The 17,639-nt window shown below is 30.4% G+C and overlaps 1 protein-coding gene across 4 annotated transcripts; it reads right to left on the reverse strand.

Moving 5' to 3' along the window:
* Window positions 1-4,395: 4,395 nt before the first annotated feature.
* Window positions 4,396-16,253, reverse strand: LOC100780455 (type IV inositol polyphosphate 5-phosphatase 3). 4 transcript variants are annotated; one of them, XM_006606118.4, is made up of 12 exons: window positions 16,015-16,253; window positions 10,144-10,234; window positions 9,861-9,981; window positions 9,573-9,635; window positions 9,367-9,439; window positions 9,125-9,229; window positions 8,116-8,968; window positions 7,416-7,600; window positions 6,397-6,505; window positions 5,988-6,127; window positions 4,973-5,169; window positions 4,396-4,780 (listed from the first exon to the last, which is right to left on the reverse strand). In XM_006606118.4, the coding sequence occupies exons 2-12, from the start codon at window positions 10,171-10,173 to the stop codon at window positions 4,761-4,763; spliced, it is 1,896 nt and encodes a 631-aa protein (XP_006606181.1). In that variant the 5' UTR covers window positions 10,174-10,234; window positions 16,015-16,253; the 3' UTR covers window positions 4,396-4,760. The 4 variants fall into 4 exon arrangements, with proteins under 4 accessions (XP_006606181.1, XP_003556167.1, XP_014628491.1 ...); XM_003556119.5 differs by lacking the exon at window positions 16,015-16,253 and adding an exon at window positions 10,508-10,576; XM_014773005.3 differs by lacking the exon at window positions 16,015-16,253 and adding an exon at window positions 10,397-10,433.
* Between the last annotated feature and the right edge of the window lie 1,386 nt (window positions 16,254-17,639).

Here is a 17,639-nt window from a genome sequence, read left to right on the forward strand (position 1 = left end):
GTGTAAATTTATAATATACGTTCGTATAGTAATTTAATCTTCTTTTAAAAAAATAGTTTAATTTTCGTTAAATCAATGCTATATCAATGAAATAAATCTAACATCTAATCATTAGTTACAACTTTATTTTAATGATGCTAATAAATTAAATACAAGGCTAGTTTAATTAAACCTGAACTTTGCTGCATATTATTATATTATATAAGTATAAAATATGTATTGATAATGTTATAGGGGGGGGATCAATGATATAAAGTGGGTACATGCAATGTACGACGAGCATATATAGAATGCAATTAAATTAAGAATGAATGGTTATGAAAGATTGGTTGATGGTTCGGTTAGGGCTACAATAGCTGTTGGGAAATGTTGGTTGACTTTAAGTTGATGATTGGAGTAAATACTAAATAGGTGTGGGACTCTGCAACTATAGGCCTCAAATAATAATTAGGGTCATATACAAGTCACCCTTAGCGTCCGCAAGTTGCCACCACGTTCCCATCGTATATATTCCAGTTCTGCATCATTTTATGCTATGCATTCTGCACTCAAAATACATTAATTATTCAAAATTGGGAGCGGAAAGTAGAAAATGCATCATCTTATCTTACTAATTATTCTTCTATTGTTTCTGGAGCTAATTCACGTAGTTAGGGTGATGCTTAAGTAAATATTACTACTGTAACCTTTTTAAGTGGAATTTTCTTATTTGTCTCCTCTCTTCAATTTCAACATTTAGTGATTGAAAATTTTCGTATGGTTAAAATTTTAAGAAAAATTATAAGTGCATAATTTCTAGTAATGATTGCCGGCCTGTTAATAAAATGTCGTGTGTTATTAAAAGGACTATTTTGTAACTTTAAATTTTAATATTTATATATTAGTAAAAGGACATTTTTTTTTTTTATAAAATTTCATAAAACTTATTGAATGTAACTTCTTGTTAAATACTACTATTAAATAAATTAACTTCTCCCAAAAACATTGTACGTATTTCCATTTCTGGTCTTCATGCTTGCTAGCTATTTAACCCTCAAGAATGCAAACTCCTTATTATTAGCAATTGAGCCTGGTAACTAATTAGTAAAATTTTCCTCCGTTTCATTTTATACGATGTTTTAGTAAAAAAATAATTATTTCAAATTAATTGTTGTTTTTCAAAATTAATAAAACATTAATTTTTTTTCATAGGGTTGAGTACCCTTAACCAATATTTTATTTCGGTGATCAATACCCTTAACCAAGTTAGGTAATTAATTGGAGACATAAAGAATATATTAACAAGTTAATTACATGATTCTTTTAAAATTCAAAATATTAAATACGTTTTTTAATACCTGACAAAATCTTAAATTTCATTTAAAAATGAAATGAATGGAATACATTTATCTTGTTTTATTACTTGCAAGACCTAATAGTATATTTATTAAGTTATTGTATATCATTGTGATTACAATTACCACCTAACCACCATCATTACTCATTCTCTCCATCATCATTACTATTGACATAACTATTGTCATCGGTTATAGTTGAATTTGACACCCTTGCCAAATTATTAAGTGATCTGTAATCATCAAATGATGATTCTCACTATAATGTCAATACAACATGTAATCAAGTGTTATTAACTAATAATATATAAATTATTGATTCAACTATCTTAAAAGTCATTTCTAACATCGAATTTTTAGTGATTAACAATGTAAAAATCCTTCACTCTATCAATACAAAATTTCAAAACTTAAAACTAGCAATTTGTCAAACATGTCACAAATTATTTGATTAATTAATTAGTGCTCTTCCACTACATTCAACTTGTTAGTGGTCATTGAACTCAAATACTAAACTAAAAAGCACCACTTTTAGCCTTTTACTTAAAATAACATTAGGTCTTCTAGAGCACATGTGGAGACATTAAGTTTTGTTCGTCGCATGATTCCAACAAATGAACAAACCCAGAAAGTGTAAGCGAGTTTTGTGGCCAGCTATTTGCCAATTGTTATTCTTTTGATTATTTTCCGGGATTTGCACCAAATACCAGTTGTTCCTTCAGTCATTCTTTATGATTCAAAGTAAGGATGATGCAAACCATAGAATAATTAATGGGTTTTGTATATTCAAATGTATTTAATTTGGCAGTGTAAAGCAACTAAGAATGGTGCTAATTAATAAATCCGAGCTCTATAGCTACATGAAGAAGTGGGGTCTGGGTGACACTTTCATTGGCTACCTCAAGCATATGAGGTGAGAGCTACTTTTGTTGCAGAATTTCTCACAAGTCACAAGCGTTGAAATTGCTTTCCCAAGACAAAGTATGTCTCCACCTAGTAAGTGGGAAACCAATCTTCATACGATTAGGCACTGAAGTGGGACTCCTCCCAATCATGCATGTTTTATGATATTTTTGGTGGTTTGATAAAAATGGCGGGTTAATATTGTGTGAATTGTATTAGGTAGGAGCTGGATGCTGTTAGTTTACTGTTATTATCTGACAGAATGCTCTTTGTATCTTTGGCATGCATATGGTTTGGTCGTTCCTTGTGGACAAACTGTTGCTTGTGTTCAATAAACTTGTTTACTTGTTTTGCATCATAAAAGTAAAAAGTATTGTGTGCATCCAATAAATATCTAACATAAAAATAAGTAAGATATTATTTGATACATAAGTTTATTTTAGTTATTTCTAACTTATTTTATTTTTATAAGTTACCTCAAATAACTTATAAAAATTTGTAAGTTACTTTTTTTTATCCTTCAAACACTTTCAATTCAATGGACCAACTTATAAACTTCTACATATTAACTAGTTTTATCATTGGTTTACACAAATTCAACTAAAGATTCAATAACTAGCCTGAAAAGATCAGTTATTTTATAACATATCTTTATTACGGGGTTGTTGTTAAAATATTTCTTAGTATTTTCATTGAAAATGCATTTTCTTTTTATTTTAAAAATTTGATTTCTCATCTTGTTTTTTATTTTAATATAAATATGAACATTAAACACTCTTTATTTGTTAAATATAATATTAAATTTTATAAATTAACACCGTGCTCGGCATGAGTTATTACATTAAATTAATAAAGATAAAATAAAGATGATTTGAGATGGTTCAGAGAGAAATTGTTTTTAATAATTGTAAGTGTAATGTGTGAAATGCGTATCTAGAGGAGAAAAGAGAAATAACGATTGAAAATAACTACTCCAAGTTATATAGTATAAAAATAGATAGATTTTGGTTAAGAAAGAGGGATAGATAAGTAAATGAGGAACTAGAGCGTAATTATATTTGCTATTGAAGCTTCAAATTAGTATTAATTGAAAATAAAGAAAAAAAACTGATTTTAGTTTTCAAACATTTTAAAACTAAAAACTAATAATCACACCAAATATGCCTTTTTTTTTGTTCCAATAAAAATTCATAATAAGTCTACAAATATTTTTTTTTAAGTCAATAATTCTACAAACATAAGGAATAGAAAAGTGCATAATGAGAAAGGAAAACACATTACGAAATAACATCAATGTATCACTTAAAAATATTAATTTGCTATACGTTGTAGTTTCACAACAATGTCATCGTCATTGGAGTGAATAACACACGTTGATTGCACGATTATCGCGGGGCAAACGATTGTAGAAAATGAGCGTTCACGTAGCATAGAGGAACATTATTAATTATTAATTTATTAAAGTATATCAATGGTTCTCATTTGAGTTAATTCACTACTATTTAATAATAGTGACCCATTTTCATTTCACGTTCCCCGTTTTTTTCTCCCATTCTGTTTGGCTCTTTTATCGCTTGAATTTTATAATGAAATCAAAGTATAAAATTCATGGACTAAGCCATACAAGTGAAGTACAATTACGTGACAGAGCAAACTATGTAACACCGACACTTATTAAAAAAGGGAATGAATGAACTTCATTCCGATAAATGATTTGACAGTGACAATTTGAAAATTAGTATAATTAGTTACCGTATCAGATCGAAACTCTTGATAATGATATATTGACATAAGTATTAGAAACATATTGAAATTATTAAAAGAACATAGCAAAAGCCAAAACTGGCCCACAATCTGTAAGTATTATAACTCATGAATATGAAATTATAGTAATCTTTGATAACTATAAAATGATAAAATTATCTCCTATAACTAAAATCAAATCTTTATAGTTAAGAGTCAATGAGAAAACAGAATATGAAAGTTTATATTGTGCACCACCTGAATGCATGTTGCAAATAGTCAAAAGGAACTGCACTCAAATCAAACGCAATTATCTCTCCACAAAACTAATACTGTCACAATACTACAAGACAACAAACTGATGATGATGAATATTTACAGGATTTTTTTAAAGATAATAAAGAACAAATAAATGTAAAAGCGGGAAAATCCATATTTCAGCATCTTGAGCATAGAGAACCAACCATTGGTCTTAGACATATTTGCCTTCTATTAATTTTTATAAGCATGCTCAAAGCTTCCCACTAAAGACTGTAATTAAGTTTGAACTTAGAACTTTATGCAAACTAATCCAAACCCTCACTGCTAGCCCGATCCTAATGAGTTCGATATACCCAATTTATCGACAAGCTTTACATCTTATTCATCACATACTTTACAAAAATCATACAACTATTTTCTCTAAAAGATTCTGTAAAAATAAAATTATAATGAAAATGAAAATTCCAATACGAAGTTGCAATAGCTATCATTGTTGTTCCTTCAAATACAATAAATACTTCAGAGTTCATACAGTGGCCCTGCACCAGAAAATAAAGATTATGGAAATATGTCAGGAGTATTCGATGTTCAATATATTCAAGTTAATAGACATGAAGCCTAGACAAAAAATAGTCATTGCAATCCCATAGTTGACTCAAATTTCAGGCAAGCAAGATATACTTATTTATGTAAAGCAACTTTTCCAGATTATTTGGCTAAATTCCAACTACCTAAAGTTGCCATGACTTCTTCATTTTCAATCTCTGCATCAGTGAAAGTCAGGGCTTTCTGCAGTTTCCTTGGAGAGAACACCTCAACCTCAGCCATGTATGTGGCAGTCACTGGTCTGTGGTCTGAAAACCTGAGTTCAGTCCTTCCATATCTAAGTAATCTCATTCCGGTGCCATATGAAAGAATACGATCGCACCTGAAAGGTAATTGCAAATTCTATAAAGAAAAATCATTTTATATAAAGAAGGATTTTACCAACAATAAAGGAGCATTAAATACACCATATTAAGTAATTTTCTAATTACTAAAGTTCTTGTTAACCAATGTTCTAAAGACACGAATAAGAATAAGGTATCTATATCTAAAAAAATTTAAAGTTACATTAAAATCACAAAGGAGTGCATTGTTACATTCTTCAATAAAAAAATTCTACTTTTGATTCTTTAAACAGTGCCTTAAAGGGTACTAGTTAGCATTTTCTTACTTAAAAAATGTGTTAATGACTTTTGTGTTTTCAATACAATAAATGCTTACATTTCTAATTAAAAAATTCCACTATGATTCCTTATCCTTAGCATCTTGCCTATTGAAAAGAAAAATGTAGAACATTAGGAATCAAAAGTAGAAAGTTTTTGTTTTTTATTGGAGTGTACTATCTTGTGATTTTCAATGCAACCCCAACGTAATCTTTTATTAAAAAAAATTATTAATTTCTTAACCAGTGTATTAGGATAGCAGAACGCATAAAAAAAATGTCATGTACTAGTATCAAAAAGCTCTGGTTCTCACACCATTAAAATTCTTGATATTCTGGGGGTGTGTATTCAAGACATAGAGCAGAATCGCACACACACCAGGGCAGATAAAAATATTAATGCCTGATTTTCCTAAGAAACATTCAGTTTAGAAATATGAGAAAACAATGGTAGTTCACTTAGATGATAGTAAATAAATATATAAACACAGGCTAGCAGATTTTGAGCAGAATCTGAGTTCAAACAATCTCAAGCATACCATGACGGTGTGCGCCTCCCAACCTTTGGGTCCTCTCCATAGTATTTCTCTGAATTAATCTCATACTTATAAGTTGGTGGAAAGTTTAACTTGCCTTCTGACCATCCATCAAATACACCTTTCTCAAGTTCTTTCGTAAGCTGTCATAATAAGATGTCAATAAAGTAAACAGTCAGACTCAGACCTACCTTACTATGTTCTTTTTTTCTATCAATACATATTTTATTTCGCTTCTATCAATACAATTCCTTTCTTTACAAAGAAACAACTAGATCCACCACTTAGATAAACTGAAATCAAATTCTTCAACAACTAGTGTGGATATTTTTTTTTTGGACCATATAAATTTGCTGCAGAGGACCGTTCTTAGGCAGTACACATCAAGTAAGAGTATCTAGACTATTATTACCTGGTCTTTCTCAATCAATTTGGACCATTGCTTTTTTGAGATAAAATCTCTTGTTTTCTCATATGACAAGTTGATACGATAATTCAGATCACCCAACCAAATTATTCTCCTACAATTAAATTGGAATTGATTAAGTGATTGTAGTTCTTTTAGACAGAACTTGTAAATACAGAATTAAAGCAACCAGCCAACCAGACATAAAAGGAATAAGCATAAGCATCCTGAAAGCAATCCCACTGAAAAGTCAGATAAAATCAACCCAACTATCATATGCCAACCCAGTACCCTGAGTCTAGTGGTTGAGGATTTGAGTAGTTTGCATGAGGTTTAAGGTTCAAACCTCATTGCCACCATTATATACAAACAAAAAATAAAATAAAAATTACCAGATGCCAGATGATTATCGCAACTTTTTAAACTTTCAATCAAATAGAAATCTCTTCACTTAAATACAAAAATAACATCAAAGCAAAGCTGCAAGAATTTAAGTCGTGAAGCCAACTGTTTTTTTTTTTTTTACAAAATATAAATTGTATCCAAAGCATTTGGATGAACCAGGCACTTGCCTAGGCTGTAGACCAGTGCCTTAGAGGATTATTTGCCTTGTCCTTTAGATTAGAAGGCATATTTTTGGCTCCTTACCCTGCCTGCTTTGCCAGTGGATATCACTTCTGTTGTTAGATAATAGCACTATGCTCGACGGTGCTATGTCATTGAAATTGGCTTGTCCTATTTGCACTAACAGATGTATTTGCCCCAATTTTCTATTATAAATATATGCATGAACTTATAATTTTGGTCTAAGTGGACATAACAATGTCAACACCCATGTCCTACTACCTTTAAATTTTGGGGCATGAAGTACTTCAAGGATATAGAAAATTTGCAAAACAACAACAATGATGCTAAATGAAAAAACCAACAAACAGGTAATCAAGTGCACATGGGGGATGCTACAACAGTATCAACCAGGAGTAGAACATTTTAAGTTTATCTAGGTATGTAAAAAATGCACTCACTCATGATCAAGGATCTTTCTAGGAACTCCAATATCAGCAAGAGAATAAAAATGGGTTCGTTGATGTATTTCGCGCACATCAGCATTTCTTTTATGTTCATCTCCTTCCTTTTCACCTGCGGTAAGGTGGGTACATATGAAACAAAAGAGTGTCTGGTATATGGACATGCTGATAGATATTGATCCCTGAAGAAAATTAAGAAGTTCTTCATTATCTCTGATAAGTACAATAACATTGATTAAATGTCAAGATCACCCAATATTACTAAAACTGAAGTCACCTTGAACAAAAACAAGACCAATATAATCATAATTATGTTAAACGTTAAAATTAATTAGTTGATTAACTTCTAGTTTCTAATACTGATGGTCAAAGCTTAGTCGTATCATTGAATGAGATAATCAGTAGAACGAAAGTGTCATCATTGAAGGGTGAGCAATCCATATATCAGAACTACAGAAAATTTTAGTTTATGTGGCACCACCAAACAGACCAACTGTATTCCAGTCCACAATAGATAGCCAGAAAATATATATGAACCTTATATGCTAATTAAGTAATGTAGAAAGCTACATGTAATAAAAGGAACAAGAGAAAGATATATTATGTAAATGATAATAATGTAATGAGTAACAAGCAAACACTACAAACTCAAGCAGTAAAGAAAAAAAATGAATATTCTAAAGAAAAAGACAAAGACCTTGTTACCAATATAGCCCATAACACCAACACCAACAGTTGACACCTTCAAATTCTGAATATGTTTACGCAAGCAACGACGAACCCATATGGTGATGAAAATCCCAACCATCTGTTTGCTCACTATCCTTACATATGATGATCTCCTTTTCCGCTTCATTAAAGCCTCGAGGTCAATTTCAGCAAGCAATCCTATGTCATCTATGGTTTGCTTGAAGGTCTGACATGTTCTGAAAGACTTTGATGCTGAAAAGGATCTAACAGATTTAAAAGAAGTTGGTCTATCCAATGGTCGCTGAGATAGCAGATGTAGTGGTGGCTCTGGCCAGCTTAAACCAATCCTATCAGAACTACTAATCATTCTGGATAGCTTACTGGCCTGTTGAGAAGATGATGTGTCCGTTTTTTCAGTCGAATTTTCGTCACGGAAGCAATTCAGCCTATTCAACCTCTTTCCATCAGAAAACTGTCTCTGTAAATCATTGCCAACTGGCTCTCCTGTGTTGGCAATATCAGCAGCAACTGAAGCCTGCAAATTAGTATTCAGGGCTTCTTCATCTGTGATTGGTTTATCTGCGCCTCCTTCATAAACATTGTATTCTTCATCCAAAGGATGGACTTCCTCACCAATATCACCATCACTTTCAAGTAATATTTCTTGTTCTATATCTGGCGCATCATCTGATGGCTTAAATTTTGATGGTGATGGAGGATCACTGAAGGATTTCATCTTTGGTGCTTTTGGTCTAGCTCTATTCAGTGTATCTCGAATAATGTTTTCCCATTTCAGTACTGGCCGAGTGTCTTCAGCACCAAAAATGTTACCAGGATTTAATGGTACAATCTCCTGAAGACTGCAGCATTGTAATACTATGTTCTAGTCAAACAAAGGGACAAATATCCATATGCATGAAGAGAAAGGTGATTGTATAAAGAAAATATATTAAAAGCCATAGTAAAATGACTAGAAACGGAAAATAAAATAAACTTTTGACAAGGAAACAACTTACCCAAGAACATAGATATCAGCTGGCTCGTTAATGCCTAACCAATCATCAATATCTAGGTCATCAGGTGGAAGTTTTCCTCCAACATTCCACGTTCCAACACATACTCTAAGACACAAATATCCACCAGAATCCAGATATGAGAGGTTTGAGCAATACCAGCAAATGAACTATGCTTTCTACTCTTTCAAATCATCGCAATTAGAGTCTTCTCTTGCTAAATAAACACAAAAGCAGTGCCTCACCTCAGTTCCTTCTTGTTTATATACTGAGACCTAGAAGTTAATGACTTTTGCCTCCTTAACCTTGGAAGAAATTCTGCAGTTCATTAGACATTCAGAGGGTGTGATAAAGACAATTAAGAAAAAAACATACTAATCTTTGCAATTCTCAGATTAGAAGAAAATTCAGAAACTATAATTTCTTATATGAGAACATAAAAAATATTGACCATTTGACTCAATTGGAGCTAGTTCCTCTCTGCTGTCCCCAAACCGTGTCCGTTTGCCCCACTCTGCATATTCAAATTGAGGCAGATCACAGAAATAGCGAAACTGAAAAGGAGTTGCAGCGTCTCAATTCTAAATTTTCAGATCATTTTGACATAAACCATAATGCTCAATTTCCATATTCTAATAAAATTCATGCCGGTACCAACTTTTCCAATCTTCAAATGAACACACACACACAGACTCACAAACACACTCATAACAATAGAAAGGTTATTGTAAACACTCACCTTCATTATCTGAGTCACTTTCAGGGTCCTCCTCATTATCATCATCAGGGTCAGCGGTGTAATCAGGCTCGTTACTGGCCATGTTAAGCCATTTGCGCATAACCACTCTTGCCCACAAGAGCTGCATGCAACAACAAACCAAAAAGCACATTTCAGCCCAAGTCATTTTCACTGTGCCTCAGTTTCCCAAGATCAACAAACCCCAAAATACCAATGACACCAATTCTCAGAAGCATGCAAAAAGAAGCCATGCACAAGCTCAGGGTAGAGAGAGAAACAGTACCTGTTGGTTGTTTGCTGACCCTTGCTTCATCACTGTTTAAAATGGCAATAATTGGACAAAGCAGAAGACAGTAACAGAACTGTAGTAGTGCCTAGAAAAAGAAAAAGAACAGTGTGAGAGGGAACAAAAGCGCATAAAAACAGTCGCCAACGTTGTCAAATTATTATGAAGTGGAAACAATGAGTAGTTGAACTTGAAGCAGCAAAATTGGGTTTTTCTTATGAAACTTTTTTCTTTGGCTAGCAGCCATTACCATAGTCTATACTCTATAGAGTAATAATTATAGGGTATTTTGATAATTTGTTGGTTTCACATGGAATTCTCCGCAAGAAAAACAAATACTAGTAACTTTAAAACATGATACCCCATTTGGCATTCTTTAGCAAGAAGTAATTACTCATTCGATCGTTATCTAATGGCTTATATTAATCTATATCTTATATTCATACAAATGTAAATTAGCTATATCTTATATTTCTATTGGACTGCAACGTGACCAAAGGGCAAGAGTGGGTCCGTGCTTAAAATCACGGGCCACGAACAAGTTGCTAGTTGGAGGTTGAGCTAATAAATTAGAATAATCGTACCCGCACATGTCAACAATCCCCAACTGTTAAACACGTGTCATACCATGGAGAGAAATCTTAAAATTTCTTAAAGCTTTTATGAAAAAACAATATATATGACAAGCCAATTAAGTTATTAAATTATGTGTCTGACATTAAATTTTATTAATCATTCCATAGTCGTACAAAATTAACTAATTAAACTTGAATTCTTATTTTATTGTAAAAATACTTTAAGTTTCTTCCGTTGAAACATGATTGAAAAGTTTAAAATATGATTTCTATGGTGACCCTCAAGTGAAGTCAAGGAAGAAAATTAGAAAAATACACAGAGAAAGACTGAAGTTTACGAGGGTATATCAAACTCCCAATACCTTGATTGGCACTAATTTTAATTCTTATTTTATTGACTAATTGAACTTTAATTCTTATTTTACTGAAAAATACTTGAGTTTCTTGCGGTGAGATTACGAAATTTTAAATATGACTCTGAGGTAACCCCTCGAGTGAAGTCAAGGAAGAATTTTAATATATATATAAAAAAAAAAAAAAAAACTAATGTTTATGAGGGTGGATCAAACTGCCAATACCTTGATTGGCACTAATCAGTAATCACCATTCACAGCTAATGATCCACAGGATCTCAGGTAGTATTGACACTGATTGATTTAGTTAAATTAAGTTAGTGTAATAGAGCACCTCCTTGCCTAAAACTAGGTTAATCTATTCTCCGCACTCATGACTGAACATATGTGGATTAATGAGTAGACAGCGTGAAAAGCAACAACCCCAATTAATGGGTCAGTCTATAGTATAAGGGCAAATTAGTGTTGCATTCTTTTACAACCTAATTGGTCGAACAATCAACTAACGAAATGAAGAAAAAAAAGAGAACTCATCATGAGATGAAAAGAACCGACGACTAGAGGAAATAATTGAATCATTTCACGTGTAACAAAACAACCTTCGACCCCAGCTTTCAATGAAGGAACCAACCAGCAGTTCGGGGGGAAAACATTGTGGAATGTCTCAGAAATGATTGGGTATTATTATATATTAAACCTTGTAGAAAAGTAATCAAACCAGAAAAGTGACTAAAATGAAAAAAAAAAAAGATTTTTAATTTTGTTATTCAAGTTTGGTATGACTGGAAGTTAATAAAATAAGAATCATGCTGCAATGCCCATTTTTTTCAAAGAGAAGTGATAAGGTTTTGTGGAGAAACAGAATTCGCAATTTAAACATGCATTCATTAATTCTCTTTAATTATCATTTCTATTTTCAAATGGGCATGATTATTATTTTGAAAGAGTAGCCCTTCTCTAGCCATATTATATGCATTATTTCGTTAGTACCTCATTAATAGTGTTTATGAATGCATCTAAATTTAAAGAGACACTGACAAGAGTAACTACAACCCCGGATTAATCGTACGCCTCAACTTATGTAATAACTTTCCACGTTAATAGTGCAATTATTTTATATACACAGCGCATCATAGTTTGGTTTTAGTAATTAGATAGACACCGACGAGTTTTTTTTGTGTGTGTGGTTATATTGGTTCTTAAAGAAAATACCAGTACATGATATTTATAAGGTAAGGGATATAAAGAAAATCTCGCATTCCATGTTTTGAACAATATATGTCTAGTTCGATTTTAACAATATAAAAAAAAGAACAAAAACAAAGATAAAAAGCTCGTGTAAAATGTGGATTAGTTTTGCTGTTAAGTAATACCAAACTAGTTTTTTTTTTCTTCTGAAATTCTCAGTATCTGAAATTCATATTAATATTCAAATCAAATTGAATATATTTATTTAAAAACAATAACATTTTCTCACCACTTTTTTTCATTTACAATTTTTTTTTAGGATATCTACAGTACATTAGATACAACAACTTAAAGGGCTCAAGAAAATTTATTGCTAAGGACTACAAACTACCGAAGATCAGAAATTTTTAACATCTGTTTAGTTTGATTTTTTTTAATTTCTTGTTTTAAGTTTTTGGAAATAGTTCTCATTTTCAATTTTATAGGGTTGTGAAAACATGTGTTTACTTTGAGAGACTGTTTTATTCTTTTAAGAAGTAAAAATATCAAATGAGCATATTTTTCTTTCACGAAAAACTTTGCATGCTAAGTTACTACTTATTTATGAGCATGTTTTTTCTTAATTAACCTGTCTGAAAATGAATAAAGTCATCTCGATCCCAAATTAAAATGCCGAAGACAAAACATTTTTTTAATTTAATTCCTCTAAAAAAGAATAAATATATAAAGTAATAAAATAAAGTGTGTGTGTGTGTATATATATATATATATATATATATATATATATATATATATATATATTTAATTCTTATATATTGACAATATTATGTTTTTTCTTATATTATATATTTATTCACTTTAAAGGAAATAAATTCTTTTTATTATATTTCCCTTTTGTAAGTTTTCTTTTTATCATTGAGCATCATTGTTATGAAATATTTAAATTATTTTTAAAATATTAAATTATTTTTCAATAAATTTTTTTAATAAATATTATTTTTATTCCCCAGTGTTTTTAATTAAAACCCTGATTAGTATCTTTTTTTCATCATCGATACACTAATTATAAGAAAAGATTTGATTTGCAATAGTACTATAACTTTAAAAAATTTATGGTGTCTCAAATTAAGAGGCAATGACTTACCTATGTTTGGATTCTTGACAATAAAAGGAAAAGCAATAGAAAAGAGAAAATAGGATAAAAATATTGATTTTTTAACGTAAAACAAAATTTGTAAAACTCATTAAAAAAAATGGGATAGAGCCATGGAGGAGTATATTTTGAATAATTAAATTATTTTATAAAAATCATAGACGATTGATATTATATTAAAATAATATAATAATAAAAGTTAAACATATGTTAAATTAAATATTTTATTATTATAAAGTATTTTTGTACAATTTATTTGTTTGTTTATTTTCGCTTTCTTTCATTAAAATAAAAAATATTTTTTTTCTTATTTCTATTTATTCAAATCACATTTTTATTTATTTATGATCCTTCCCATTTTCTTTCATTTTAAATAATTTTTTTATTGTGGAAAAATTTAAGTAAATTGAGTGTCTATTCACTAAAAATAAGATAAGTCTGAAGATTCAAATAACACTTACCAATCAATTACTCACCAACAACAAGATTCTCACATAATCAAAAACACATTCTTTTTTAATATAAATCTGTTTTCTTATGAACTGGAACTACTTTTTTAGGTCTTTAAGTAATATACAATACATAATATCAAGCACACAACGATACAAGCCACGCAGAATCAGTGAATCACCGGCAAAGGAGGCACGCCTCCCATACGCAAGCGAGTTCCAGACATGAAAACATGCACGCACATGCAGGTGACATTGACTTAGACATGTCCTAAACACATAATCATATCTTCATATAGCCACGAACCCATTGATTCCCAAAAAAAATTTGGGCAAAAGTCTCCATTTTTATACAACAAAACTGAGCAAATCTGGTTTGAGGCAAAAGCGACTGTTTGTCGTGACTTTTTTTTTAAAATAATGATCGTGCCTTTTTGATCGTGAAAGACAAATGTTATTCCTCACATATATATTTCGTTTTTATATAATAATAATAGCTGATGATGTATGCATAAAAGTTGAGGTTGGTGATTGTGTAATAAATCAAATATGAAATTTATATATTGCACCAAAAAAAAAATACGAATGCATGTAATCACGTATGAGGTAGATTGTAATCACGTGAGTTAAATGGGTTGTACTGTGGAGTTGAACTCATTTTGATGTCTTAAATCTAAGTATAGACATATTACTTGCAAAATTTTACAAATGCATATGCAATTAAGTTCCATAGTAATAAAAGGCTAAAATATTTAATGCTTCCTTTTTCTTAGTTTGGTAAGTGGAGACTCGGGAGAAGACGAATATTAACCGGGTCTCACAGCAATTTGTCGTTCCTTCCAAAAATGAAAGCAAAAAAAAGAGTTTTTTTTTTTTATACTTAAAAGGCATAAAATACTCTTATCTGTATCATATTTTGTATTTCAGATATGTATGTCATTTTACATAAATATTTTTTTCTTTTTTTTCGATTTTACACAACCCTGCAAGTAAAAAGAAAGAAAAATGAGCATAAAAACGTATATGATTGTGGGGGTAGTGTTTATTTATATATAAAAAATTGTTTTGCTTTTTTCATGGTAAAAAGAATTATAGACTGTATATTTTATTATTATTTAAAAATATAATAAAACTAATGTAATGTATCCATAATTACGGGTGATTACAAACAACTGAACAAGTGGGATGTGCGTGTGGGCATTGTCAAGATGAAGTAACATCACTGATTTGTTCTGCCATGATATTAATAAAGATACAAAGTATATAACGACTGAATTGTGTCCACGCAAGAAATTGATAAAGATATAACTTTTTTGCCTTTGTTATACTTATAGATTGCGTTTAAAGTTATCATATTAACTTATACTCTGAAAAAAATATTAATATTATAAATTATACTTTGGGAATTGAATATTATAAAATAGTACTTTTTATAATTTATAACAGTAATTTTATAGTTATAAAATATAAAAAATCTTACTTATAAAATGACTTATTTTATGTTGATAATTTTTTAAAAAAATTACACGGATACAACACAATAATTTATTTTAAAAAAATTATATTGGTACGATGAATAAGCCAACCCTTAGTGTGAGTTTAATCATAAATATATACAAATACAAAATATTATATTTTTTTCACATTAAAATTAAGTATTTTGTTTAGTCCTTATATAACCATAGGTATACTAGACGATTGCTCCTCAAACCTGTCAGGACTGGCACTGTAAACCCCACAACCATGGTTTTAACGAAAACTTTCACAATCATTGTTTGCTAAACCAAAAATCATAAATTATCTAATTTACACTAGGACCAACTTAATAACGGGATTAAGATAGTTTGTATAAAATCTTAAATTCAAATCACACTGCCGTAATTCTAAACCAAAAATCATCTTAATTTAGTGTACATATACGTGGGGATCGAACTATATATATCCTGGTATTTTTCATGATGAATCATGTTCAAAGAACCAAAGTCGTCATATTCTCCGTGTTCAATCGTGTTTGTATATATTGTTCATTAATTGCTTTACCGACAATTAACTCGGATATAAAGCACTTACAGAGATGTAAAATAATTAATAGAGAAAAAGGAGAAGAATATTATTGATCTAGAAGAAAACGGAGAAAATTAATATCTTACCTCTGAATCTAAGATTAATTAGCAGAACGGCAGGGTGTGTACTTTGGTTTTGTGGTGGAAACCAGGGCATGCAGTGTACTTAATGCTTCTTCTTCTGACTTCTTCTTATGGTGTTTATGCTTTGCTTAAGCTTAATTGAAGAAAATTGCATTGCTAGCTACCTATGTACCAGGTATGAAGAAAATAGACACTCTCAATCGGTACACTGCTTTTTCTGGATCTCTTGCTTATGTTTGAAGAAAATGTTTGTCTTAATTATTGACTAATGTATATATGGAAATGGGGATGGTGGAGCATCTCTTTCTTTCTACATCTTAGAGTCTGACCCAACGCTGATGGTACACGTGGCCTAGCTTGCTAAGTGTCATACTCATACCCTCCATATCTATGTATGTAAAAAACATTATATGTGGTGACTAGGTGTTGCATGTGGTTCTTCCACTCTACATATAGGTGAAGGTAGAAGTTTCAAGAGAGACAGAAAATTTCAACATGCAGCAGGTTGTTAAGTTAACCAAGCTTTTTGCGTCAAAAATATTTTTTTTTTGCTGTTACTATTGTTGGATCCACAAATGATAGTTTGATGTATCATCATAATCGCTCCTTTCGGATACTTGTCGGCTCACCCTACCCTATTGTAACATCACAATTGGCCAACGGGTGATGATAAATAAAGGAGTAAATAATCATTTTAATTTCTGTAAAACACTCACAGAATAATTCGTTAAAAAAAGATTATTCTCTAAAACCGAAAAAAAAGTGTGACAAAATCAATTACACCATTAATTTTCTTCTATTAACATTAAGGGGTGCGCCTATACAATACTCTAGTAATGGCATGTCAGCTGTAATGTTGTCAAGTGTGATCCACCATATGTTTAAAAATTAACTTTTTAACTTATCTCTCAACCTAATAACCTATTATTTTAATTATTAAATTTAATTATTTACTGACATTTTTATCTCTAAATTTAAAAAATATTATTATTTTGGTTTCTGGACTTTTAAATTTTAATTAAGTTTCATGTTTTACATAAATTATTAGCATAATCATCATCATATTTTCTTACTTTTATTTCATAACATTTTTCACCTTTATCTTTCATACATTGTAATTCATATATTGATTTTTCATATTTACCATTTGTGTGTAAAGTTTGTTGTTTATTCAATTGAAACATCAATTTTTTAACAGAAAAAAAAAAACATTAACTTGTCCAGGATCGACGTTGGGGATTGTTTTCCAATGCAACCGCCGAGGACCCAGGACTTAAGGGGGCAAAAAAATCTAGATAGCTATAGTATGAGGAGGAAAAAAATAATTTCAATACCTTTTAATGAAAACTTCATCTTGTAGGCTTTTCTAAAACTCCTTTAATTCCTAAATTTTAACTTTTTTAACCATTAAAGTTAACAAAATTTCAATTTCTAAAAAAATGTTCATTCACATGAAATATTTATATTTATATGTATTTATGAGTAGAGAAAATATTTTGTAAGCAATAAAATATATTATTTTTAATGAAACTATGTCTATTTTTCTTATGAAATATACATTTCTTATGCTTGTATACAAAGGTGAAAAATCTGAAGGATAAAGAGTAGGACGGAGGAAATATAATAAT

This window comes from Glycine max, chromosome 20, assembly GCF_000004515.6.
Source record: "Glycine max cultivar Williams 82 chromosome 20, Glycine_max_v4.0, whole genome shotgun sequence".
NCBI lineage: Eukaryota > Viridiplantae > Streptophyta > Magnoliopsida > Fabales > Fabaceae > Glycine > Glycine max.

Bases quoted from the DNA above. Each gene is read 5' to 3' on its own strand.
- LOC100780455 (XM_006606118.4), bottom strand. From the start codon at position 10,173: ATGAAGCAAGGGTCAGCAAACAACCAACAG. The intron at 9,982-10,143 runs GTACTGTTTCTC...TGTTGCATGCAG, and splicing joins GGTCAGCAAACAACCAACAG to CTCTTGTGGGCAAGAGTGGT. The intron at 6,128-6,396 runs GTAATAATAGTC...TTATTATGACAG, and splicing joins AATTGATTGAGAAAGACCAG to CTTACGAAAGAACTTGAGAA.